This window comes from Sparassis crispa (assembly GCF_003851025.1).
Source record: "Sparassis crispa DNA, contig_000015F, whole genome shotgun sequence".
In the NCBI taxonomy this organism is placed as follows: domain Eukaryota; kingdom Fungi; phylum Basidiomycota; class Agaricomycetes; order Polyporales; family Sparassidaceae; genus Sparassis; species Sparassis crispa.
In genome coordinates, this window is record NW_020939762.1 from 632347 (window position 1) to 657983 (window position 25637).

Here is a 25637-nt window from a genome sequence, read left to right on the forward strand (position 1 = left end):
CTGGATATGGCAGATGTATGATATGTCTTACAGCTGAACCTATCCCGGCCGTGGGCGCGGTTGAGTCGCGGTCCCGATGAACCATGGATCCTGGACAATCGCAGCATAGAATACATCACCGGAGTCACCCACTCTGAATAACCGTGAGCTGAACGATGCGCTGAAGCCGTATCGCTTCGTATTGAGATCTAGCAAAAATGAGCAGGGGAAATTGAGGTTTGGTGTGGATATCACGGCCACTTCAGCATGACTTGGGCATGCATTCGAGACGAATTTGCGCTCTCTAACGGATGACCGGATAAAGTTGGCGATGTCCTGTTCTTGTGCAGGATGGAGAAAATCTTCCCCTAATTTGGAACGGATAAAAGACATAGATCTCATTCATGCGATGTGTCTTACAGTTCAAATCGTCAAATTGTACATCTCTATTGACACTTATTGCATGTGGAACCACCCGAAGGGTAGGCAAGCCAAGATCAAGAAATACAACACAATTAACAAGTTTATTTTTTGGAGTAAATGCAGTCTAGAAGTTCGCCTTTAACAAAAAATAGCTTGACTGATATCTGCTGGAGGCTGTGAAGTAGACAAAGCGGGAACATCCTCCACATTCGCGACCTGCGAGATATCGGCGGCTACAGGGCGCATGGTGTCTTGCTCATTATTGGGCGGGGATAAATGCAAATCTAGGGATTGGGGGTAACTTGGTGCCTTGTAGACCAATCTCACTGCGACACAGACAATAATAAGCGTGTAAGTAATTCCAGTAACAGGAGCCCACGCATTGATGACGATGAGTTGCAGATTAGAACGGGACTCAAAGGAGATAAAGAAGAAGAGCGACCAAATGCTGTGCCGCAGAAACACAACATTATCACAAGCAATAGCGAATCACGGAATGATGACTTACGTATACAGGGCAGCACTCTCAACGAAGATAATAAGTGCACCCTTTACGTAGGCTTGAGCACACGCGGAGCTGATGGAGCAGAGATCCTACCATAGTTCTTCCCCCAGTATATGCACGGACTGAACGATTTGTGCTCCAGATCTTGTAGGCAATCATGCCTAGATGAAAAGTAGAGCTGGCTAGACCGTCTCCAATGGCAGCAGAAAAAAGAACTTACAACTGCAATATATGTTGGTGCTGTGAGATTAGTTGGAAAAGTGGAGAGAAAGCGTCAGAACTGGCATTACGAACAAGGATGTTAATATGCAATGGCTCAAAACCCATCGGCCAATTTCGGCCATGTAGACATCTTTTGCAAACTTGTAGATACCGAACTGGCAGGTGATTCCGATCCCACCTACTGGAGTGTACTCAATGTTAGCACGCTTCGCACGCAGAATGATGAGAGCTACCAACCAACAACACCAATAAAACTGCATAATGGAAATATGACAGCCGAGAGCATACGGTTCCAGATGACCCAAGTACGATATATCTATCGGGAGAAAAAGTCATGAGAACGGTCGGCTGCCTAAATGCAGTAGTTCACTCACAGACGTTGCGTCTCCAATCATACATGAAGCGAAGAGGAACGCGGTTTTTACAACGTTCGTAGTTTGACCGAGGTCAGCGAAGAACAGGAAAGGCTGGTTACCTCCATCAATGCCGACAAACGCCTGAAACAAACGGGTGACAGTAAGGGTCCAATGCTGATTCAGACAGTATCAATAGTCATCAAACAGTCGAAAGCATAGTGGGAACTTACGGCCGTCACAGTGATGCCTAGACATATTCCCGGCATGAACATTGGTGTTGCACACATCCGTTGTCGAAAGCGACACATCGCAGTGGCTACTCGATCGCTAGCCTCGGCATGCTGCTGCTGCCGCCGCACTTGAAGGTATACTGACGCCACGAACAGAACAATGAAGACACCATATAAGAGAGTCTCAACGCAAAACGCGGCCAGATTTGCAGAGACTAATGGCGGCATAATCGGAATGTTGGTTCGTGCTCGGAACTAACCACGATATATACGAGTTGAAGGCAGTGCATTTGCTCGCCAGAGATGGCTTCTGTCATGCCATCTATCATGTCGGATAGGTCAAGAGATCTCTGAGAGCGTGCACATATCTCACTCAGCTCGGACGTGTTTCTCAGACTTTCGTGGGACTCTCACCTTTTTCGAAGGCAGAGACTACGTACGTGACGCTCTCCCTTTGCATGGTGTCATAGCATTACTTACCTGCTAGTCTCAGTGGCCTCATAAGCGGAGCAGAGAGCGCAGTCTCGAGAAGACGACAAACGTGCATCAAGTGCGCTACTTTGAGGTCGAGCTTGAGTTGTCGTAACGCCAGAAGATCGTATTGGTGATTGAATCCAGGCTAGCTTGATATCAGTGTTGTTATACATCGCAGAATCGCATTGCACGGCACTCACAGCTACTCTGATGATGGCAGAGACTCTCCTAGTCTCGAAACAAAATCATCATCCTTCTTAAATGAAGGAGGGACAGAGATCATTAGAGAGCCAATGGGCGCCAATGCTCCAACTGCCTTTACGACTAATCCGGCCCACTTTCGCCCTTTTCGGACAGTGCGAAAAATCTCAAAAATTCCCAAAAATCCAGAAAACATTGGCGAAATCTCTGAAAATTGCTGTGACGCGTGACTGGCCGGTCAAAAGTAACCTCGATCCAGTTTCGGACAAAATACAGTGTGTTGTGAACTTAGTAGATTAATCCGGGGCAATGAAACGAGGTGGAAGATGATTACCAGTCGACCGTTCAAACGTTCACAGCCTGGGCACTGAGATGCGCTGCTAGGCCCATCAGCTTCCTGAAGTTCGAACCTCTACGATCGTCAACTATTGATTGGAGATGGCCCCCATGAAGGCGATAACAACATGTAGTATGTACAGACTGTATAAGTAGGTACAGTAATACAGAGGGTACAGACAAGCACGACTAGAACCTTTGTCAAAGCCTCGCAGTCCGTTTCCCTAACGCTCCATCATGCAATAGCTGTATCTTCTCTTCCTTGGTCAACCCCAGTTCGCTCAGAACCTCGTCCGTGTGCTGTCCGCGCATGTTGAACGAGTCTGCGGACGTGATGCCATTGATAGGGACCGAGGGTGTCCGAGCGAGTTCTGGATGGGGAGCGGGGACAGGCGACATTGACTCCGCGGAGCTTGACGTACTGCCAGAGACGGACGCTGCTGCTTCTGTCACGGACAGGACAGGAAGGGCGCATGCGTCCGTGCCTGCGGCGGCAAGCATATTCTCAAATAAGTATCTAATCAGTTGAGCATAGGATGCCGACTACCTACCGTGGAAGACTCGCGTCCAGTAGTCTCTCGAGTGCATCTTGAACCCCCGGTCCATAAACTCCCTAAGACGTGGCCACGAGCTATGGTCCTCGGGCGTCTCATACGTGGGGCGCCACCCATCGAGGGTGAACCCGGGGAGTGCAGCACAAAAGCAATCGAGGAACGCGCGGAAGAAGTGCGGCTCGACGCACGCGACGGACATCCACAGCCCGTCCGCGCACGTGTAGGTGTCATAGAACGGCGCACCGCCGTCGAGCATGTTCGTGCCGCGCGGGCCCGTGAAGACCCTCGCGGACGTCGGGTACAGGCTGTGTAGGATCGGGAACGTCGAGATGTACCGTGTGCCGGAGACCTGTGTATGCATCGGTGTCAGCGGCGTAGTGGGATCTGACATCGGGGAAAACTTGCCATGTCTGCGTTCACGACCTGCCCGAGGCCGCTCTGCTGGCGCTCGACTAGAGCGAGTAGTATACCCAGAGCACAGACGACGCTGCCCCCCGCGAAAGACCCGAGGATGTTCAGCGGGAACGTTGGTTTCTTTTCTCCAGGGAAAAGCTGTTAGATTCTAAATCAGAGTTGGAGGCACCGGACATCGGTGCGTGCTTACTGAAAGTACACCGCTCAAGGCAAGATAACTGAGATCATGACCTGTATCACGCTGTCATCAGTACTGCTCTCTCGTCAGAGCAAGAACGCACTCACCGGCCATATTTTTGTGCGGGCCTTGAATCAACGTCAGCATGCATCAATGAACAGTCCCAGGTGCACAAAACACCGACCCGTTCGAGAGAACCTGTCAGATTTGAGCTCTCATCTCAACGAACACGGCGTATGGCTTACCCCGCTAACCGTGCATAAATCAACCGTCTGTTCCTCCCTTCCTTGCCCGTTATTGGATCGCCCAAGAACACGTTAGGTCCAAGATCCACGCTCTCCATGAATCCCGGACGACTCGGATCAATAAGGATGTCTGCGCGCTCAATGAGCCTGCGCAGCACATCGCGGGCGCTTGGGACCTGGCTGAAGGCATGAGCGCGATTTGTGGCGGGCATGATCGGCGGCGTACCTTGGCATTGAGCGTGATGCATCGCTTTCCCCGATTGAAGACATCAGGCGTGGAGAGGGAGGGTCGGTCGACGCGGATGACGTTGGCACCGAAGTCGGCGAGAATCATGCCCACCATGGGCCCTGGACCAATCCCCGCAAACTACCAGGGAAAAGATGGGCATAAGCGATGCGCCAGAGCGCAGAAAGCTGCCACATAGTGGGGTACCTCGACGACCTTGAACTGCGCGAGGGGTGGCGCGGACACATGAGTGGATGCCATCGCTGCTATCAGACGAGAATAGTCCAAGTGCGGTCTGCTGGCATTTATGTGACCATACACGTCCAGAATGGAAGGATGCATCGCGTTGATTAGCTAACTTCATCACCGGATGTACTGAGTGACTGATTGCCTTCATGAAGTATGGCTAATGTCACGCCCTGGCGGACCCTCAGGTCCTCCGGAAGGCAGCACCACATCACCAACATTTGGCAAAGCCCTGCACTGAAGCACTGAATCAACGGCGAATAGCAATAAAGGACATCTTCATACTAACGGTTGTTTGGGAACCCGGCAACAGCTGCATGGAGCAGCTTGCCATGTGATCAATGCCGTGCCGAATCCGAATCGAGTCGGCTAATTCGGAAGGCTATGGCTCTACTCTTGACTTTTCTTCGTCGACAGAGCAGCGTTGGACGCAAAACAGGTGGGCGAGTTGAGGAACTCCGCGCATGCGCAGCGAGATTTCCGGTCCCAGCTCCCTCGGAGGTACTTAGATCGATCACCTTTTGTCGATCACGGACCCGTCGTGAGCCCGATGGTCTTCCCCAATGCACTCGCACAGCATCTACTACCAATTGCAGATCTCAGCTGCTAATTCCAGGCTGTGCATGCTGTAATTCGAGGTCTGCACTGCAGCACCGACCGTAAGCTTCTGATGGCGCCGCTCTTATTCTCTCAGATTGACTTCCGGTGATATTCGAATGCCAAACCGGCGTTCAGAGAGCACGGAATCCACGTATTGTGGTGAGATGGATCGTTGACGAGTCGCACCGAAATTTCTGTGTGTCACTGTTATAGCGCATGCTGTTACTGAAAGCTTGGTTTACTGACGATTTTTTCAAGCTGGTGGCTAGATCTCACGGTTCTCGTGCAAGACGGATGGTCAACCTAACCACATGTGCAGAGGGTTCAAATCGTAAGTTGTGAAGGTGCAAAATGTCTGACTTGGGTTCTCTCGAAGCATTTCTGCATGGCAATTCGTGCAAACACCTCCCACGAATTTCATCTCCTTCGAATTATGATGCGTTTCGTCTTTAGTGAGATTCAGTCAGCTGGAAATAAATACATCTTGCATTCCGCCGAGGTATGAGAGACTCAATGTCTGAGATGGTTCAATATAATTTCATTTGAGCACTACCTCCACCACGCGGCTCGCGTCGTAGTAGTCATTCATGACCAGTCAGACATAGTCACGTGATCTGCACGATCGAAATTCACGCGCCCACTCTCAGTCTAATTGTCAGTTTTTCTCAGTCTTCCATCTAGTCATGTCCGTCGTCCTACAAGCTTGAATATCTCTGGTATCGTCGCATATTCACCTTACTCACTGCATATGCGCATGTATCTTACCTCCCGCCCGTTGCCACTGAAGAGCACTCTAATACCACGAACTGTGTACTATCGACGAATGTCTTCTTCAGCGCTTCCGCCGTCTTTAATACCCGTCTTCGACTCATTAATTAGCTACCGTGCATGGCGGCGGAAGGCATTCGAAGAACGAAAATCGGTTGGTTTTGTCGCTACGATGGGCGCGCTACATGAGGGGCATCTATCTCTTGGTGAGCATCGATCGCACGCCATGCGTGGTATGAGACACTCACCACAGTGTGCTTGCCAGTACGGAGATCGTTAGCAGCCAACGACCTCACTGTGCTCTCCATCTTTGTGAACCCTGCGCAGTTCGCACCGCAGGAAGACCTCGCGACGTACCCGCGCACCCTGCCGCACGACCTTGAGCTGCTATCCACCGTGTCCGTCACTGTGCCGAACGGGTCCTCGACTTCCCCGGTTATCCGCAGGCCGTCAGCGGTGTTCCTGCCTTCTGTCTCCGACATGTACCCCACGGGAATCTCGCAGGACGTTGCTACGCAGAAAGGCACCTTCGTCGAGGTGAAGGGCTACGGGCACCAGATGGAAGGCAAGGCTCGACCCACGTTCCTCCGTGGCGTGGCGACGATTGTGACGAAGCTGTTCAACGTGATAGAGGTGTGTGCACCCTCGTCCATCCCGTCCTGGACCGTTGCGCTCACTACCTGCAGCCCACGCAAACATACTTCGGGCAGAAAGACATTCAGCAAGCTCTCCTTCTCAAGCGCCTCACGCGCGATCTCCTCCTCTCTCATCCTCTTCCTGAAAATTTACACATCGTGCCCACAGCGCGGTACGTCCGGATAGTGACGAGTGATTCAGTTTCCCCCGTCCATGTACTGACACGATTCGGTACGGTGCAGAGACCGAGCAAGCCTCCTCGCGCTCTCCTCACGCAACGCGTACCTCACCCCGCGCGAGCGCAAGTACGCTGCGCCTGCGCTGTACGCCGCGCTCCAGGCTGGCCAGCGCGCGTGGACGGCGGGGAGCAGCAAGGCGGAGTGTATAGCGCGTGCGATCGCCGTCATTGACGAGACCTCGCCGAAGCTGGTGAGCGATGCTGACGTGGAGCCCGTCGAGATTCGACTGGACTACATCGAGATGAACGATCCGGAAACGTTTGACGTTCTCCCGGATGACGTGACAAGGCGGGAGTGGGAGACCCAGCTGCAGGACGGTGTGAAAGGGCGACCGGTGATTCTCAGTGGGGCGCTGTGGATTGGACGGACGAGGCTGATCGATAATGTTATTCTTGGCGACGGTAGGACGTTGGGCATTATTGAATAGAATTTAAACCACTCGCATGTGTTGTTTAAGTTGAAGTCTTCTAATCATTGTAGAATAAATACATTTGCATCTGCGATCCCGATACCTCCTTCCCGCTAGTGTAGGAATGAGGTAGTTTTCTCACCGCTACATCGGATTTGTACATACAGTAGCACCATCACCACGAAGTACAAATCTGTGCACAAGGGGTAGCAGTAGCGCACGATGTCGCACGCAGCGTTTCTGCAAACATCAATCTTGATGTTCTAGCCCCACTGCATGTCCCACTGCCCGATGCTCTTCGCCAAGGCCCACGTCAACTTTTCCCCTCGGGGCCCTTCCTTTTCGCTCGATAGGATCAGACACAATGTATCTTCAGATTCCGGCCTGGGAGCACGCAAGGGCGCAGTGAGACTTGGGGCAGGCCGGAGATATGCTACAGGTGAGGACGGGACACCGTGCATCGTCAGGGAAATGAGGGACGAGGAGGCGGACAATTTCACGCTGGAATGACGATCATAAATAGGGAAGATCGAAGGCAGGCTGATGAGATACACGAAGACGCACATAGAGGTATCGATGACCGATTGGACGAACTCTGGTGTCAGCAGCCCGGTCCACCGCATATAAGTGATGTCCCCTACACGAGAAGGCGTAGGCGGGGTGTACACCGCCACGTACGGATCGACTCTATCATTCGCTTTCAAACTGCCGGGAGGCCACATCAGCCATCTAAGCCTACCACATACGATACAGCGGAATCACCGTTGTGCACCAAGGCAAGCCATCCCGACCCACTCGAATAGCGCGGACATTTTTTCTGCCCAATCAAGCTGAGACGTCTCGGCAGTGTTGCACAGATCCATGGATGACGGGATATGGACATCGGCTACGTCGCTCCTGAAAGGCTTCACCTCGTGAACAGTAACCCTGCCTATGCTTACAGGAACCGGGTCTATTGGTAACTCAAAAAGTCATTCACGGAGTATAAGCAAGAAATAGGATGAGATAGTAAACACACCACCGCTATGATGGAAGAGGATCTGCCAAGGTCCTCTCTGCACGTCCCACATCTCGAGCGTCTGCATTTCTTTCGTACCTAGTCGATGCCACTTCGAAGTGGCAGGGCTATCTGGCAGTGGAGCTCCTTGATGCAGAGATACACAAATGACTGCGTAAGAAAAAGAGTCAGCTATAATTCGATCCGTGTGACAGATGTCCACAAATGTGGAGTGCAAGCTGTGCGAATTGGTTATACTTCGAGTGCACTCACCGAATGTATCTTCGCACCCTTTCCAGGGTAATTTGTCACCCACAAGTCCAAGACGCTCATATGTGTTCTTGCAAACTGCCAAAGTGAGCACGCCGCGGGTGTCTACGCACCACACATCGTCGCTGTCATGTTTCGCCGTCCCTAAGGCCAGTATCTTGCTAACAGTAAGCGATTTTCAGAAATCGAGATTGACAAAAATTGACGGGGCGTATCACCTTGTCATGTCATGCTCATCCACAAGTTCTTTAGCATACTGAACGAACTTGTTCAAAGCACAGGTACACGTCCAGTACTTTGTTTCCAGCGTATCGAACGCGTGCTGAAGGACATCTGACGCAGGGAAGACCGCGTCGAGCTGGATTGACAACCAGTTTCAGGAAAAGTGACACTGTATGCCGATAGAGAGGGCGAACGGACGTTCCTGCTGAATAAAGGGGTGTTCGGACGCCAATCGGTGCAATCTCGCGTCGCGGACGCTGTTGCGCTGGCCAGTGTACGCTGCCTGCACCAACCTCGAACACCGTTTTTCGAGGGAAGAGGGTTGCATGTTGTTCAGGCCGGTGGGAACTTACTTCCTCCTATGTTGAGATTGAAGGTCGCGGCGAGGAAGAAGATCTGCAGATCTCGACCACATCTCTCCTATAATAAGCAAGCATAGTGTACGCGAAGGTCTGAGCACGAATATAGATCCATCTCATTATATGTGCGGTCCTACAAACTAATACAGGGTATGTGCATCGAGATTATAGTGTCCATGATCCAATCAATCGTCATTGTCAGGCGTCACATCATCAGGCCGTAACCCAGAACGTCCCCTTGCGCTCTTTGCCTTCTCCTTCTCCTCCAGCTGCTTCACCACCCACGCAAGTGCACCGTCAACCGCTTCATAAGGGCGGATCTTGTACGTCATCAAATAGCCCTGCAAGCTCGCCATGGATAATTCTCGCTCGGGGATCGTCTCGGCAAATCGCGCAGCGAGCTCGTGGACCTTCTCGCGAGGAAGCAGTGGCGCGCGGAAAGAAGACAAGCTGCCAGTATACAGCAAACTCTGCTTCTCAGCGTCCGATGACGATAACGTGGTTGAATCGGTGGACCCAGTGGGAGAGGGCGGCCCGGCGTCAGCAAGATCCTTCGCGGCGGACGACGCAGGCGACGCGTATCCGGAGTCGCCAGACGTGTCGCTTTGTGCCTTAGCATCCTCTGCGGCCGGGCCGGAAGGCATGTAGAAGCACTTGTAGAGCTCCTCCGCCTGAAGCTTGCTCGCCAGCTTGAACTCAATGTGTAGGTCCATACGCCCGGGGCGGCACAATGCGGGGTCGAGCGCGTGGTAGTCGTTTGTGGTCGCAAAGAGAATGCGGCCCTCTTGTGCACCGATGCCATCGAGCGCGTTAAGAAGCCCGCTAAGCGTTACTCGGCTGAGGGGCGAGTCGCGCTCCTTGTCATGCTCTTGCTTCTCCGACTTTCCGGAGTCAGGTGTGGCATCCAGCTCGCGGTCCCGGCGAACACCCTGGTGGAATGCTGCGTCGATATCTGGTATCGAAATATTGTTGGCATGGGTTCAATGTGCGTCACGGGAGTGAACATACCTTCCATGAGAGCGATGCAGCGCTTTGGCAACTCAGAAATGAGTTCACTGAGCGAGCTGTCATCGAGTCCAGAACGTGAGAGTGAGATGATGAAGACATCCAATCCCAGTTCACCAGCCAAGCTCTGAATGATGGATGTCTTGCCAGAACCAGGGGCTCCATACTGTGGACATCGCATGAGCATGAGATACAAGTAGGATGACAACCACATACCAATAGATAACCCCTGCGGAATGGAATGCCTATGCAACGCACGGAAGTATTAGCGAATGACCGATGACTCATGCGGCGGGGACACTGACCTCGGTCAGAATACCAGTCCCTGCTCTGCAGGAAATCCTCTGCGTCGTTGAGCAGCAAATCCTTTATACCTGGGTCAAGGATGATGGATTTAAGGGGTCGTTTTGGACGAGATGCGACCCGTCTCCAGTTGTTTGAACTTAGAAAGGCCTATGAGTCCATATTGTCGTGGTAACAATGCGTGAAGTGGCACGTACGGATCAGAGACATGAATAGCGATCAAGTGGTCTTTCGCAGCCTTATAATAAGTTTTGGCCTCAAGAACAAGATCGCTGAGGATTGAAGTATCACGACTGAGAATACTGGGTCGATCGCGTGAGTCCCTCGAGTGCGTCTACCAGCAGGACAAAACGTACCATATTTCTACTCTCTCCTTCGTGCGCCATGTGCCATTCTGAACTTCACTACGCGAGACTGTCATGTAGTGGCCCTTGTACCAGAGGGAGTATTTTGAGGACAGAGATGGAATGTACGTCATCTGACGATCTTCATCATCATCTTCCATAAGGTCGGAGTTCAGGTCAAAATCTCTGGTGGTGACTTCAATTCTTCTGGCTTTACCTGTGGTGGCGATGTTGTCCGTCAGTAATGAGCACGATACGATAAGACGTATTACTTACTCCACGTTGGATGCTTGGAGAGCCAGAAAAGGATCCAATCTGAGGCAAAATTGTGGTCAACATCATCGATCGGAACCAAACGCCACGCCACTCACTGTAGCTGGTGTCATCGTCATCGAAGGAAGCAACGACCCAAAATTTATCGAGAAACCCAGTCCAGGATGTGGAGTAGAGTCTGCGACAAGTCTCAATAAAGCCACCGATGATGGCAAGCTTGAACCAATCGCGCAAAGCAGCGAGGGACAGGAAAGCCGTCAACAGGGCGCTGAACTCGGGAGGCATATCGAGAACATCCGCCAAGGACGCCGTGACGGACGATATATTGGCAGGCGCCGTGCCGTTCATGTGCACCTGGGAAGTGAATGCTGAGAAGATAAGTTGGGGAGGAGTGGCGAGTTCCTCCTTCTAGTGGAGGATGGTGCAGATCAACCTCCGCTTTATATCTTCCACCCACCCGCCACAGCCACTTCGGCGAGGAAATGCATAAGCGGTGCGGTCCCGTTATCCGAATCGCCAAACAAAGCACTGAGTCTCACCGAGTCCACGCTAGAAAATGACTCACCCCAGCGGCACCGCTCAAATGGCGGTACATGAGCGCAGAGATTCTTCTCCGCGAAGGCTTATTGCAATTCAATCTGAACTGAACTGAGCCGCCATCGCCTAAATTTGAGTTTGAGTCGGTCTGTTCTGAGGAAAAAAGGTAAATTCAATTTCGAGGCGATGCCGCCAAGACCCATGATAATTCACCAAGGACCGGGCATTTTTTTGCAGACCCTCTGAATTTGAACCATTTCCGGCCAAATTCCGAAATTGGGCGTTACCTTTGACAGCTTTTTGGCCATTTGTTTTTGTGAATATAAAACGTTTTGCCTCCGGCGGCCCATTTTTTCGCGGATAGTGGCATCGGACTCGGTTATGAGCGCTTCAGCCTGCGCCTCAAGTTCATGGGCAAATACTTTCTTCAAAACTTCTGCGTCTTCCCCTCAAACGACGAGCTCGTCCTAGCAATTGCAACTTGCGGAGCAGCGCCTCGCCACGATTTTTCGGAAATATATCAATTGGCAGTCAGAGATGTCCACCTCACCACCTGCCGGGCGCGTTGCATTGGATGTCACCCATGTGGTATGTACGTACGTCTCTCTTCCCCTCAGGCCATGGCATCCAACTTCTCTATTAACAGTTCATATGACTAGACGATGAATCATCCCCTTCTGAGCTGGTGCTCGCATTGCTGACGCTCAGCCCTATACTGCTCAATGTGTGTGTCTGTGCCTCAATCCAAGCGTCCATAAATTCGATACTTAGGGTGGAGCCAGCCGGCATATGTCGCACTAGCCATGTGGACTCGCGAAATACTCTTCATTGAGATGTATGCTGGACAGCTGCTCTGCGAGGTGTCAAATTGGTTCCTTAAGCATGCGGTGAGGCAAGAGCGCCCCGTCGGTGAGTGGTTTGGTGTCTAGTTCTTCTTTGTTCTCGACAACGTCGATGGAGCCATATGTCGTCGCTGTAACTCTTCGCCGATAGTGGTTAGATGATCCGTGGTTTGGACACCACCAGACTGTGGTTGAGATTTAAAGCCGTCGATGACTTCTTCGGAGGCCTATCCAATTGCAGCAAGTCCTCTTGAATCTAGAACACGCTTGAATGGAGGAAATTGGCACTGTCCTATTCCAATTGTCTTCGTGGTGGCGCTGCCCTCTTTCTAATCACTCTGGCTGGGCTGACGTCCTTGGACCACCGTTTAGATGAATTGGGAGCCGGCTATGGCTTCCCTTCTTCTCATAGCCAGTGGATGGGATATTTCACGGCGTTTTTATATTGCCATTTCTCTTTCCGTCATCGATTTATATCCACGGGATATCTGGCGCTTGATTTGATACGGGTGGTGGTCTTGTATTTCAGTCTGGCCATATGGGCCGGTGGCGTCGCATATTCACGGTAAGAGGAAGAACTGATATAGACGAACGACCAGCACGCTCATTGTTGACATCGCTCGCATGACTTGCTGTGGTCCTTCATACTTATCTTTTGCGCACACGACCAGATTCTACCTGTCGTATCATACGATACCTCAGGTACTTTGGGGACTGGGCCTTGGCGCTCTTTTCGGCACCTGCTACTATACCCTTGTCGAGCTCTTACCCTCACGGTATCCGCATTCCGTGCTTGGCAAGATGAAGGCCGCCGTTATTGCCAATCCTGCAAGCACATGGTTCCGCATGAGGGATAGCTGGGCAGTATGGGCAGATGGTGGAGTGGAGGCACAGTGGTTGCGCTGGAGAACCGAGTGGTGCCGCATTCGGGCAGAAGTGAGAGGTGAGAAGAAGAGGACATGAAGGTGAGTAAGTACGTTAAGGTTCGCCTAGTGGGCCTGTGTCCCTGACATGTTGTACTTTGTTCTGTCCATGCCGGCAGCTCTAATTTTTCCTGTTAGCAATTCGTTCAATAGTGCAAGTAACTGGATCCAGCACCCACTGCTGCGCGTGTTCCTTCTGCAACAGCAATCTGGAAACGTGAAAATCTTTCTGCTCGCTACTGATATCACGCGGCCTTGTTGTGGCCAAGGGAGGTCGGCCAAAGCTCGCTAGAAGCGATACGGTGGATGTACTTCGGATCCTCGGACAACGCTTGTAGAGGGTCTGTCGCTCGGACACAGTGAGACCACCACACTTCTGATTGCTGTGATGTGGAATCCACATCGATATGCGATTGCCTCGCACTTTCTCTGAATGGCCGCGAATTCCGCGTCTCATCGCGGTTCATCCGGCCCTTCAAACTATGCGTTCTTGTGTCTCCGTCCATCCAGCAAGCCGTTGTCGCCAACTGGATTGTCCTATCAGCTGGACATGCTATCACTCAGGATGGGCGGAGCTTATCTCAGGTGATACCTTGTTTCGTGCCGTCACAAGGTGTACGAAGACAGTCGTCAATTCCTTCGTGACTTGGTACAGCGGACCGTGCACACCAAATGCGGTGTGGTTCAACTTCCACCTGATCCTCACCTTGTAATAACTTCTACTAACCGTTCCAATAGGTATACTTCTTCATCGTCGATGCGTCGTCATTCGGTGCATAATTTGCCTTGCGACATCTTTGGATATATCATTAGTTCTATCATGAAATTGTAGTGTTCCCAGGAACTATCGTAGCGTTCTCTCGCTATACGGAAGACGAAGTGATACCCAATCCAAACCTAAGTTTCTTCCGTTCGTGTTCTATCCTCCCCAGCGCGAACCGATACGGTCTCCGTGCATCATTCACCCCGCGCTCCCTAGACTATTTCCGCCATCTAGCTGCACAATTGGCTGCCCACGAGCACGCTCGTCTACGCCTCGATGGCGTACGGCGCCCAATTGGGCTGGATCGCGCCCGAGTGCCGCATCAGCACGGTGACGGCCAGCCCACACACAAGCAGACCACCGAGCATATCCTGTACCACTCGCGTATGAATGGCCTGCACAACGTGCATCTTTTGATAATGCACCATCGCGGTCGTGTATGGCCCCTTGGGCGTTGACAGGCGGCTGCAATTTCTCCCGTGGCCAGATTGCCCAGAAGGTTGACCACAGCTACTGTGCAGCCGCGACGAGGACCGTGGGACCGGAGGACCGTGGGACCGAGGTAGGCGTTGAGAGGCGAAGTAATGTTGTGGAGAGTCAGAACCTGTGTGAAGCCATCCAAGCGCTAGCTTCGTGTTTCATTGTTCGTCGAGAACGGTGGGGTCAATAAGATGAGTGGTGTCAAGGACCTGCTTATCTACAATTGTCTTTACATTGGCTACCGAAGTTTCGTCGAGAGGTAGTGTCGTCGGGGCAGTTGACGCGTTGACGCCTGAGAGTGCAAAGAGGGACGTCCTTCGTTGCACTGTGATACTGGTTAGTACGACGCAGTTCATTTGATCGAGGTAGACATACAGCCGTGAACGCGTGAACAACCATTTCCCTGTAATTGCCACCACCAGAAGAACGCCCATATACCAACGTGTAAGCACCCTAAGGAACGCTCAACGGTTTTGGCAGTATGCTGGTAAGTTCGACAACGCATTCGTTCCGAACTATCGGGGCACGTAGACAGTGATGCCATGTACCAGAATATACTCACTAGACTTCAGTGTCTTGGAATCGGTGAGCTCGGCGCACATGACGCGGAGTGGCGTAACGATGGTTCCATTCTGCTGAGCCACAATGGAATCTGGCTCAAGTGTCCACGGCGGTCGTCCATGCAGGCTATAATCCGGCATCTGATATAGTAGAACTTCCATGAAACTAGCCGTCGGAATCTAAGGATTGGCCTTTAGATATCGGCGATAGCTGTTATATTTAATGTACCCACGACCTAAAGCTGCATGTTGTACGTCTTGTGCATAGACGAGGCTACGAAGGTGCTCGCGACAGCGACCTTGACGAACGGGACATGGAAGTGCACATGATGCCAACCAGGCTACGATATCTGAGAGTGCCAGAGCACACCCAAACCGATACGATTAGCGGGTGTATAGGAAACTGATGTCGACGCAGATTGTGGACCACGTTACATTGCTTAGGCCTGCGAACGAATGCCGACATAAGAAGGTCCAACACATCAAAAGAGCCACCGGCGACCACAAACACGTGCTCGGGACCGTAGAAATAGAAGCAAAGCCTTCGCGAGATGCACTGTCGAAAAGAGGAGCTTCCAGGACGACAATCGTTATCGCAATCAGTGCAAGGAGCGGAACCTGATTTATCTGGCAGAAGAGGATGGGTCCAATAGGTTTTCTTGCTCTCATGCAGCATCAGAGGAACAACCTGCAAGCATAGAACAGCAGATAGCAGCACCGAAGACAAAGTCACGTACTTCCGCTTCTTGGCCACCAAAGTTCTCGGCCACGATCATCAATTAGATCTCTGCTGTAGTAATAAATTCCAATCGCGCAGTATTGTTCTAAATACGTTCCTGTTCGTCTGGCCTGTCCCGTCCACAGTCTAGCCAATGATCTCGCTGCTCTTGATGAGCGGTGTCTTGGGGTACAGAAAATAAATAGCGATAATGAGGATGAGAGCTGTCAAGGTCCCCAGCAACTTCACCTCAGCGCCCATTGGGTGTGCCTGAAGGGCCGGCTGAACGGTCTCTATAGTGCGCTCGATTGTAACATCGTCTGCGGGCGAAACGAGAAGGTCGCGCTAAGCAGAATCAGCCCACACTCTTCGGGAAACACTCTGTTTATCAATGTCGTCGGATCCATCATGCCCTTCTCGTCGATGTTCGCACCCAGTGAAACGAGGACAGCCCAGGTAGTTGCTGTCGGGGAAGCCAAGACTAGTTTAACCCTTGTGAGCACAGGCACCCACTGCAGGTTTGAAAAACCGACGTTGTCGCAGTAGGTCCATGTGAATGATGCCACCGTGGAAAAAAAGTGCGTCGTATGGCGAGAGGTGGTTGGATATCACCACTATGACGATGACCGTAAGTAGCAAGACCACGAATCGGAGAGTACGCACGAAGCACAAGATGGAAGATGACCATCAGAATTACTGGGATAAACTCTTGTCTATGTCGCAGGATAATGCTGGTAGGAATGCTTCGCAGAAGCTGAATCAGTGTACGTGGCAAATTACGGTGGAATCTTCATGTAACATAACTTCGCGTTCTTCGACCTTCACAGGATAGATATTCAAAAAACCTGAACGCAAGTGAGAACTTACAGTAATTATTGAACAACAAATCATTGACGCACCAGTCTCGTCCGATTCATAAGGGGGCACGTAGGAATACAACGGTGGTACTTAAGGGGACTTCTCTTAATACACAAAGCTAAGCCAATAAACTCTAGATAAGGAGGTTGAACGGCAAATCAAGCGAAACGTGGGGTTTCGCCTCATCGTTCGTACCTTTGTTTTGCTGTCACAAATAGGTGGCATGTACGCGCGTAATTTACGTCGCCCATGATCATGAGGATATCAGGATTACACCCGAAACCTTTCGAGTAAAATTACCTCCTTCCTTGAAACACTGTTGTCCGATCAGTGCGACGCAGAGCATGGATGCTGCAGGACCCATGTTCTGGACCAAGACTGAGGTTACCAGTAGTCTTTAGTATTCTGAAATTAGGCAACACATCTGTGATGAAGCGGAAACAAAAATGGGCGCACTTCAATCTGCGGCACAATTCTGTAAGAACAGGAATTCTGAGAATCGTCTAACAAGTCGTCACGCTCGAAGTCGTACGTGGATTGAGGAGCGCCTTTCCTGTGCAGAATATGCTGATTTCCGTATAGTCAAACTGCGTTTGATAGAACGACAGAAACACAGTCACGGTACGTCTTCTGCGCAAGAGAATCGCCAACTTGTCACATGCTGCAGCGGTAAATAGCAAAAGGGGAAAAATTCGGAACATGGAGACAGGCGAATCATGAGCGTAGCCTGAAAGGACTGTTGAAGTCTTCAAGTTCTTCAAGCAGCGGGTACTGCTCGTGATGTGATTATTGGCGCCTATCCCCTACAGCTGTGGCTGACGAGCAGCACAGTTGATATAGTGCATGGAATATTGCCAGCGCATTCTGCACCGTCTTTCCATCTCCAGCAAGTGCATCCTGCTTCCGTACAGCTGTCCCTCCCAGAGGCGCTACCCCCTTCAGCTAGCAAATAGAACCAGAGATGCAATTGCACTCACACAGGGCACGAATCCGCGCATCGTGGGACGGACCACTCCCGCGAGACGTCGTCTCGGGCCGTCGCGGCCGACTCGGAGGAGAGTCCCCCCGTGCATGAATTTGGGCCACCTTTGCGGGTGAAACATGTACAGAGCCTAGCACGTCCCTCCCGGCCCCCAACGGTCCCCCTTGAGCCTTGTTAAAGGACGAGGGACAAGGCCATCCGGGCCAGTTAGCTAGCATATAACGAGCTGAAAATGTACGTTTCCCCACCGATGTACATTTCCTTCCACGCTGACTTCGCTCTGGGTGCTACCCTACCGATCTAGTTGCATCAGCACCCCTGTTGGCAAGGTTGTAACAGTGCACCAGGGACGCACAAAATCAACGGAGAAACGGGTGCATATCGGGAGCACGGCGTTGGCGCGGCGTATGTACCTAGTCTAGTGCTTATATCGTGACGGCCGCGTTGCCGCGGTAAGACCATCCTCATGCCCATGCGTGTCGCCGATGCCTATAAGACGATCAAATGAGTATGGAGATCGATCAAATGAGGACCACAGTGTTAGCTAAGTTGTGGTCGTACGAAGTCATGGAATAGCCCGATGTCGGGATGCATTCGGATCTCCGGTCCTGGGCGTCCGTACGTGCGTCGGAACAGTGGAATAGGGAAGTCAAACACCATCGCATGTGCGTCGCCGACGGGACACCAAGAAGCAAATCAAAGCCAGCTGCAAGGAAATGGCGCATACTCTGGGATCTTCTGGCAACGATACTGCCGATAACAGCGAACTTGCTGGGAAAAAAATCAGGGCGATGACCTCTGCGGAGGAATACAGAAATAGTGGGGCATAATATACATACTGTACGTTTGTGTAGGCACGTTACCCGGATCTTGCTTTGGAGGCGGCAAAAATCCCAGATTTGTCGTGGCATTTGCACCGTTCTTCCAAAGAGGCATCAACGTTTGCGACGCGGGTAAGCGAGGTCACAGCCAGAAGCATTGAACTACGTGTACTCACGAGTGCGAGACTGACTTTGTTCTCTCTGCTGCTCGCAGGTGGTAAGACCGTGACAGATATTCTCGCCTCAAAGCCAACGACTCGACATCGCGCAAATCAGTCCACCCGCGATACTCAGCATTCCTTTGGAGAGTAGGAGAGCATTAGGCTCATAGATACAGCTTCTAGTTAGTTACCATACTCCAGAACCGAGGGCCACCATATTGTCGCGATCGTCGGGAGAAGGTAGGTCACCTACAGACAAGAAACCGTGATGGAGGACATCACTGCAGAGGAAAATCGTTGAGTGATCAATCACTCCGTCAAATTGTACCACCACCCAAGAACAGCGGAGACGATATGTGCGTGAGTATGCCATTGTTATCTATCTTCGTTAGAACTTAGAAGCGATTTCGGCATCCTTCATTCACTGGTTATATATTATTAACAAGCAAAAACACTATCCACGGCCATAGGACTTCGAAAACACCGCATCCCGTCCGATCTGCGTAGTTAACCGGAGTGCCGCCCAGTTAGTACCACGGTGGGGGACCACGCGGGAATCCTGGGTGCTGTGGTTTTTCTGGTCAGCTTTTTGCTCCTCCTTTTAACCGTTCCCTAAGTCTCAATCAGTTCTAGATCTTCTTATTAAACCTCGCTTTCAGTCCCTTGTCCTGATATTATTTGGAACATCCTTGGTGTTACCCAACCGTCCAACGTCGACGTTGAAAGTTGAAAACTCGTACGCGCAGTCAACTTCACGTCGACAAACCATTCCAAGTCGACCATGGACCTTTGCATCGAAATCTATCCAAGTACGTACGTATACAGTAAGTAAGCTCAAGCAAGTAGCATGCGTGGCCAGCCAACCGTATGGGAATGTGTACAGTGAGCAACGGGCAGCAAGCGGTACGTGTACAGAGCGCAACCTGCGCGATCCGAAACGGGGAACCGAGAGCCTGGAGTGAAAGACGGGAAGCGAAAAGATAGAATAAGGAAGTAGCTATAGAGCGTGTCTGATTAGGGCGCTAGGTAAGAGCATTGCGGATATGGGGATCACCACGCGTGTGGTATTTTAGGTAGAATGGGATCGGGCGAAGCGCTAACAGACGGGCCTGTATGCGGAGCTAAAGGAGTGCGGCAGGATGCATCATAAACAGAGAGGCAGACGAAATGAGGTGGAACGAAACCAGAGAGACAGACGAAGCGAAGTGGGACGAAACCAAACAGCGCAGACAGTGGGGAATGCATGAGTATGAGCGAGAACATGTCGACTCGTGGATCAAGTTTACTTCCGCAGCAGCGCCTGTGCACGCACCGCGCTCAGAAAACTGCGCGATGCATCGGCACGAGCGCGGGCGTAGGCGTGATGTGCGCGACGGACCTGCGCGCGCTGCGGTTCGTGAGCGGGCTCGCGCGAACGGGGAAGATCGAGGTCCCGGAGTACAGTGGTTGAGAAGGCAGGATCGCGGGGGACGTATACGCCGGGGGGCGCTGTCTCCAGGTCGACGCAGCCCTACGGACGGGAGTGGTGGGCCGATCTGCGGCGTCGGGGTCTGAGTCGTAGACGGGGACGAGCTCGGGCATCATGGGCAGTGTGGCGGGGTGTGCATCGTCGTTGGCCTCTTGGGAGTGCTCGAACTCACCATCGAACCAGCCCCCGGGCGAGGGCTGGGAGGCGCGTGCAAGCATCGGCTCGTCAGAGGGCGAGGCGGGATACTCGATGTCTGTTGGCGCGCGCTCGTACATCCTCGGCGCGGGAGGCGGGGAGCGCTCGCGAGGGGCTGGTGACGCCGAGGCTGAGGAATCCGACGTGGTGGACACGGTAGATGCAGAGGCGCCAACGATGTTATACATGTTCGCATACTGCGAGACCATCTCGCCCGGCTCATACGAGTGCGGCTCCTCGGGGACCTCGAGGGTGTACGTCGGGAGCACTTGCCATTCGCTAGGTAGCCGGACCGGCCGTAGCTCCCTGCGGCTGCCCGCAACCTCAAGCTCTTCTACGGAGACGGCGTCCATGTCACTCGCGGAGCCGCCGCCGCTACTCTCGCTGCCGGTGCTGCTGCTGCGCTCAAAGTAGAGGCCCGGGGCGCGCTGGGCGGGTGGGAGCTGCGCTGGGTCGATGAACGCTTCGTACACGGCATCGTCGTTCTCGAAGAACTCGTCCGCGTCGGGGTCGAAGGGTTTCCAGTAGGACCACTTTTCGTACGCGGGGTGTGCTGGCGCTGGCTCTGGCTCGGGCTCGGTCTCGACGCGCACTGCGGGGACGTGGGTGGAGGAAAACAGCGGGCGGCCCATGTTTTTTTTTGTCGGCGAAGGGGTGGCGAAGAGGGGAAAGGATAATGTACAGAGGTATATGGGTATGAGGGAGCGGACGCGTCGGCGGGAGAGACAGTTCAGAGACGGTCGCACAACTTTTCATCTCGATCGCGACGCGGCGGTGTCAGCTTCAGGGCAGGCTCACCGCCACCGTGTCTCGTGGCTACCTCTTGGCTACCGCGGCCGCGGCCCGTGCGCACCGCACTTTCACAGCTCTCAGCACAGACTCGTATACTAAGAAGAGACATGCACACGGCCTTAGAACGGAATTTGCGCACGGTATGCCATAGTGCAGGAGGAGTTAGATCGGCGTCTACAGCTGTGCGGTGGTCAGAATCAAAACCTGTGTAGATCTCTCACAGCCTGTCTGAGAGCGGTACCTGGGATCTAAGCCATACGCAAGCGTTGCCACCGGCTTTCGTGGGCTGCCTCATAACAATGTCCGTTTATTGAATTTGTGCTTCTCATGTTCCAATACTTGCTGCATGCGATTCCAGCAAACGGGATTTCTGTGAGCTTGCGCGTTGTATCAACTTGTATGCTAATCCCGGACGATCATGCAAATCACCTCAAAGTTCAAAGTTTAGACTCCATACTCAGTACTCAACCCCAACTAAGCAGGAACCTTTTGAGTGGGGACCGTGAAGCCGCCATGAGGAACAAGAAGGATGCTCAGATGGTCAGAGGGCGGGATACGTCAAAAGCTGAACAGGTCTCCAGGTGTGGTTCCTTAATCTTGACCAGGCTATGTGCATACTGCGCCGGTTGTGCTGCAGTTTGAAGACCTTAGGTTAGTGCTGAAAATGAAGTCAATGACTCTGGCTCGTCGGGCCCATGTTCCTCATTGAACGGTGGATCGAAATCACAGTAGATTATGCGGATCCATCAAGAGGCAGGCCGATGAATCGGGTACACGGACTTCTTTTCTTGGTTTTATAAGTCGCCACTCTTGTGAGGTTGATTAATCTCTTAACTCCTTTCAAAACCTCCCTCAGAGCTCGATGACCTATCCAGTTTTCACTGTCTCGGAACACATTTCGAGTGTCAGTTTTTCAAGAAACCAGCCGAGCGACGTGCCATGGCCCGTCCAAATTGACGTCGGATTTTCATAGCATCCGACAGCAAATGGGTTCCCGGGCTGTAGTGCCCAGCCAAATTATGTAGCATACTGTTGTCGACATAGTGCTACAGAGTCTGTCAGGTTACTACAGCTATCTATTATTGTCAACATACCTTGGGCCGGCACAACAGGAACCTCCTGTGTGAAAGAGTCTTTCTTTCAGCCACTGCAAACTTTTTTGCCCGCAACGCGCTTTCACCTTTGCCCCGATGCGATTTCTGGTATAGACCACCTATCTTCAATGTCATGATAGAAAATATGCTAAGCCTATGACCTCTGATCTTTTATCGGACGAACTGAGGTGGAGCCAGTTGGATATGTTGTCTGCGATTGACACAAAACAGGTGTTAATTCGCGAATTTTATTTCCTCTACTGAACCGTGTAACCACTACCGTACTGATTTCTTCGGTTAGAGTCGCATCATATATGACTTTCTAAACTTCGGTGTGCAAATGAAAACGAATGAACATACTAAGGACTTTCCGCGACAGTTTCTCCTGCGTACATCAGATCATACTCCTCGCCGGCCCTTTATTGCTGCAGAATCAGACTCTTCGCAGCCTCAGAACGTGGTCGAATAGTGCATGCAAACGGTTTTGGTCGGCTACGCACGCCATGTCAGACACCAGACGACATCGCGCGGAATCCGTGGACGACCCGGACGATGAAAGGCTCACCTCACTTGTCCGTCCGTTGTGAACTCCACCTTTGGCTCAACCTCCTTCCCATCCTCTCCTAAGACCTTGGTGATGTTTAACATGGCGAGAACTGATGCTACAACAAGCCATGTGCTATTGTCCGCGAAATGGCGCCCGGGACAAATTCTATGAAATGGATGGCATAAGGCACACCGTTGGCACTCATTATATCGAAACAACGCACCGCCGACCGAATCCAAAGCTAGCATTGAAATGCGGCTCACCGCGCCCCGCAGGAGCAGGAAGGAAGCGCTCGGGGTAGAATTGATCTGCGTCCTTGTAAATCTTCTCGTCGCGACTCATCGCTCTGCGATAGTAGGGCAAAGAAATTTTAGCAGACCATTGGCAGGGCCAATATGTACTCACACTGCATTGGGTATGACCACCGATCTCTGCGGTATGAACATCCCATTGTACTCGTCGTCCTCGCGACTCCTATGTGCGAAACCTAAGCGTCCAACAGAGTCAAAAGTAAGACCCCAAAGGCGTTGAGAAGGATTCGACAAGACGCACCGAAAGGAACAACCGGTCGCCATCTGTGAGACATCACAAATCAGCTCGGTCCTCCCGTCGTCGCGCGTCAGCTTCCCGCACGAAACGCACCTCATCGTCTCCTGGAGCACGCACTCCACGAATGGCAACGCGTCGCGATCACTGGAGTCTGGGATCCGCCTGGACCCCACAACTTGGTCGATCTCCTCCTGTGCCTTTCGCTGCGCCTCGGGGAACAGCAACATCGCGGCGAAGAACGTCTGAATGAGCGACCAAGTCTGAGATGTTGTCAGCTAACACAAGACTCCTCGGGAATGGACTGCACACTGACAGTATCTGCCCCAGCTGCATCACGAGTTAGCTTGATCAAATGCGGAGGAGAACTAGGACGTACCTATGAGGATAACGGCAGCCGCGCCCTTGAGGTCTTCGAGCTCCTCGCCGCTGACCATAGCCAAGTCGAGGGCCTCCAGATGGGAGGCGAGGAAGGACGATTGCGCGATCCCAATGTCCTGCAAGCTGTGTCAGAATACGGCATTTGCGGGATCAAAACATGGGGCCGACCATCTGCCTCCGAATGTCTTCAAGGGGATAATCATGCAACCTCCTCGTAGCGGGCTTCAAGCGGCGCGCGGCAGCCGTCAGGGACGAAAACCCAGGGAACCAATGCCAGGGAACATGTCGCACTTATATTGCAACATTGTAAATAATGAGCACTTGACGTTCACTATAGTATAGTGAGACGTACGAGATGGGAAGAGGTCCAACAAGGACATTCCTGCAGCAGCCTCGCTCAAGGCGTCGAAAGCCCCTTCAGCGAGCTTGATGTAAACGTCGTCGTAGGGATGTAGGACTTGATGGCCGTACGTGATTTTTATAATGCTCGACAGAGCAAAACTGTTTGAAAACATCAGTCACCGAAGAAATGTGGCGCAAACGAGGACACGAGAGGCATTCGTACCTGCGAGTTAATGTGAGAAATTGCTCGGGTGCTGTCAGCAGGACCTTAAGCAGCGCATGCACTTCCCGAGCTTGATCTCCGCGATACGTGAGACACTTGTTATAATTGAAATACTCCTGGAGCATCTTCCTGTGTTTCCTCCACCGAGGGCCGTAAGGCATAACGGCAACATCTGCCTCCCAGCCCATCCTGATAGTCGTCAGATATATACTCTAGTATTTGCGCAAGATACAGACATTTCGAACATTGTACATGTCGGTCTGTCGCTGTAGACGGTGCCCCGTTTCTCTAGGAGATCAATCACCGCTTCCGCAGAGTTCAGCACTACCAGGTGCTGCCCGAGAATATTCAGACGGAAGATGTCTCCTGCAACGAAAGCATTTGGAATCAGTTAAGAGTTGTAGACAGTACGAAGGCGATCTTTACCGTATTCTCCTGCCCACTTTCGGAACAGGGAGTGTTGGTGCGCAGGAGAGAATACCCTCAGATGCCCGATCAATGGGTCTGCGGGTGGACCGGGCGGGAGAGGGCGAGAGGATGCACTCTTTCGCCGGAGCAGTATGAGAGCAACGGCGAATGTGCATAGCAAGTATATCATCGTAAAATCCATGGGGGAGATGACAAGAAGAACCATCCTTAACCCGCCTTTTAACATCGTGCATAACGCAGAGTACCACTAAAAGGGTTATGCCAGCGATTCGTTGCGCGCGAAATGGAAGAGGCACACAGCTTTCCGGGAATACATGGCTACAGACGATAATGTGGGTGTCCAGAAGGGTGGAAGAGCGGCTCTGAATATCTGGAGCAATCAGTATATTCACCGGAACAGCGGAAAGAGTAGAAGAGACAAATACCATTACGCGCGGGTACGAGAGACGGACAGGATGGAAGAAGGAAAGAATTGTGCTTCCCGTCGGGACCAACTGAAGCCGATCATGCCAGAGGCTTCTTGGCGCCTCTCCTGCGCAGTGATGTGGTAACGCAGCAGCGGTGATTGACCCAGAAAACCCAGAAACGTAGATGTCAAGTAAAGTCCGTTTTAAGGTCAATGCCCAGGAGAAACAGGTGCAACCCTGAGTCGGTGGACCTGGTCTATGGCAAGAGCTTGAAAAGATGTTCTTACAAGGCGAACTGCGAATTTTACGGCCTGGCCGTAACTTCATATCGGATACGTTAGACGATGTCAACAGAGTTCAAGTATCCCAACTCTCGTTTGATGCCACTGTTCTGGGCCCGCGCCTGGGGAGGGAATGGACGTCCAGGGCGATTCTATCAGCACCTTCTAAGTTACCACCTGCGCGGGAACGGTAGGGGAACTTGAGCTTCCATTACACATATTCCCCGCATCAAGAAAACTTGCACACACGGAAGATGTCCTTGCTAAGGTGCT

At 52.1% G+C, this 25637-nt stretch overlaps 11 protein-coding genes and 1 non-coding gene across 12 annotated transcripts; 3 read left to right on the forward strand and 9 right to left on the reverse strand.

Moving 5' to 3' along the window:
* Positions 1-540: 540 nt before the first annotated feature.
* Positions 541-1943, reverse strand: SCP_1602220 (hypothetical protein; the record flags this gene model as incomplete). Its single annotated transcript, XM_027764672.1, has 8 exons — positions 541-850; positions 911-951; positions 1001-1068; positions 1128-1147; positions 1202-1310; positions 1367-1445; positions 1504-1659; positions 1716-1943. 8 exons carry the CDS (start codon positions 1941-1943, stop codon positions 541-543), a joined length of 1011 nt encoding a protein of 336 aa, XP_027620473.1.
* Positions 1944-2927: 984 nt separating this feature from the next.
* Positions 2928-4685, reverse strand: SCP_1602230 (Isopenicillin N epimerase component 2; the record flags this gene model as incomplete). Its single annotated transcript, XM_027764673.1, has 9 exons — positions 2928-3211; positions 3278-3629; positions 3704-3832; positions 3885-3925; positions 3980-4000; positions 4057-4070; positions 4118-4293; positions 4344-4484; positions 4551-4685. The coding sequence occupies 9 exons, from the start codon at positions 4683-4685 to the stop codon at positions 2928-2930; spliced, it is 1293 nt and encodes a 430-aa protein (XP_027620474.1).
* A 1444-nt stretch (positions 4686-6129) lies between these two features.
* SCP_1602240 (Pantoate--beta-alanine ligase) lies at positions 6130-7259 on the forward strand (the record flags this gene model as incomplete). Its single annotated transcript, XM_027764674.1, has 4 exons — positions 6130-6163; positions 6223-6590; positions 6644-6765; positions 6836-7259. The coding sequence occupies 4 exons, from the start codon at positions 6130-6132 to the stop codon at positions 7257-7259; spliced, it is 948 nt and encodes a 315-aa protein (XP_027620475.1).
* Positions 7260-7504: 245 nt separating this feature from the next.
* SCP_1602250 (hypothetical protein) lies at positions 7505-8326 on the reverse strand (the record flags this gene model as incomplete). The annotated part of the gene is made up of 4 exons (XM_027764675.1): positions 7505-7742; positions 7806-7946; positions 8004-8193; positions 8260-8326. 4 exons carry the CDS (start codon positions 8324-8326, stop codon positions 7505-7507), a joined length of 636 nt encoding a protein of 211 aa, XP_027620476.1.
* Positions 8327-9274: 948 nt separating this feature from the next.
* Positions 9275-11362, reverse strand: SCP_1602260 (Mitochondrial chaperone BCS1; the record flags this gene model as incomplete). Its single annotated transcript, XM_027764676.1, has 8 exons — positions 9275-10041; positions 10098-10260; positions 10311-10339; positions 10400-10536; positions 10595-10699; positions 10754-10958; positions 11018-11056; positions 11113-11362. 8 exons carry the CDS (start codon positions 11360-11362, stop codon positions 9275-9277), a joined length of 1695 nt encoding a protein of 564 aa, XP_027620477.1.
* Positions 11363-12354: 992 nt separating this feature from the next.
* On the forward strand, positions 12355-13356 carry SCP_1602270 (Dolichyldiphosphatase; the record flags this gene model as incomplete). The annotated part of the gene is made up of 3 exons (XM_027764677.1): positions 12355-12460; positions 12766-12958; positions 13065-13356. The coding sequence occupies 3 exons, from the start codon at positions 12355-12357 to the stop codon at positions 13354-13356; spliced, it is 591 nt and encodes a 196-aa protein (XP_027620478.1).
* Positions 13357-14345: 989 nt separating this feature from the next.
* SCP_1602280 (hypothetical protein) lies at positions 14346-14507 on the reverse strand (the record flags this gene model as incomplete). Its single annotated transcript, XM_027764678.1, has 1 exon — positions 14346-14507. The coding sequence occupies one exon, from the start codon at positions 14505-14507 to the stop codon at positions 14346-14348; it is 162 nt and encodes a 53-aa protein (XP_027620479.1).
* A 210-nt stretch (positions 14508-14717) lies between these two features.
* On the reverse strand, positions 14718-15281 carry SCP_1602290 (hypothetical protein; the record flags this gene model as incomplete). Its single annotated transcript, XM_027764679.1, has 2 exons — positions 14718-14884; positions 15122-15281. The coding sequence occupies 2 exons, from the start codon at positions 15279-15281 to the stop codon at positions 14718-14720; spliced, it is 327 nt and encodes a 108-aa protein (XP_027620480.1).
* Positions 15282-15984: 703 nt separating this feature from the next.
* On the reverse strand, positions 15985-16525 carry SCP_1602300 (hypothetical protein; the record flags this gene model as incomplete). The annotated part of the gene is made up of 4 exons (XM_027764680.1): positions 15985-16157; positions 16202-16318; positions 16371-16451; positions 16501-16525. The coding sequence occupies 4 exons, from the start codon at positions 16523-16525 to the stop codon at positions 15985-15987; spliced, it is 396 nt and encodes a 131-aa protein (XP_027620481.1).
* A 2594-nt stretch (positions 16526-19119) lies between these two features.
* Positions 19120-19230, forward strand: SCP_r1602310 (the record flags this gene model as incomplete). Its single annotated transcript, XR_003546594.1, has 1 exon — positions 19120-19230. It is a non-coding gene; the product is annotated as a 5S ribosomal RNA (ribosomal RNA).
* Positions 19231-19976: 746 nt separating this feature from the next.
* Positions 19977-20954, reverse strand: SCP_1602320 (hypothetical protein; the record flags this gene model as incomplete). The annotated part of the gene is made up of 1 exon (XM_027764681.1): positions 19977-20954. The coding sequence occupies one exon, from the start codon at positions 20952-20954 to the stop codon at positions 19977-19979; it is 978 nt and encodes a 325-aa protein (XP_027620482.1).
* Positions 20955-22627: 1673 nt separating this feature from the next.
* Positions 22628-24881, reverse strand: SCP_1602330 (Multifunctional cytochrome P450 monooxygenase af510; the record flags this gene model as incomplete). The annotated part of the gene is made up of 13 exons (XM_027764682.1): positions 22628-22700; positions 22774-22920; positions 22979-23101; positions 23161-23242; positions 23308-23330; positions 23398-23564; positions 23618-23631; positions 23681-23798; positions 23851-23972; positions 24035-24183; positions 24248-24436; positions 24484-24613; positions 24674-24881. 13 exons carry the CDS (start codon positions 24879-24881, stop codon positions 22628-22630), a joined length of 1545 nt encoding a protein of 514 aa, XP_027620483.1.
* Between the last annotated feature and the right edge of the window lie 756 nt (positions 24882-25637).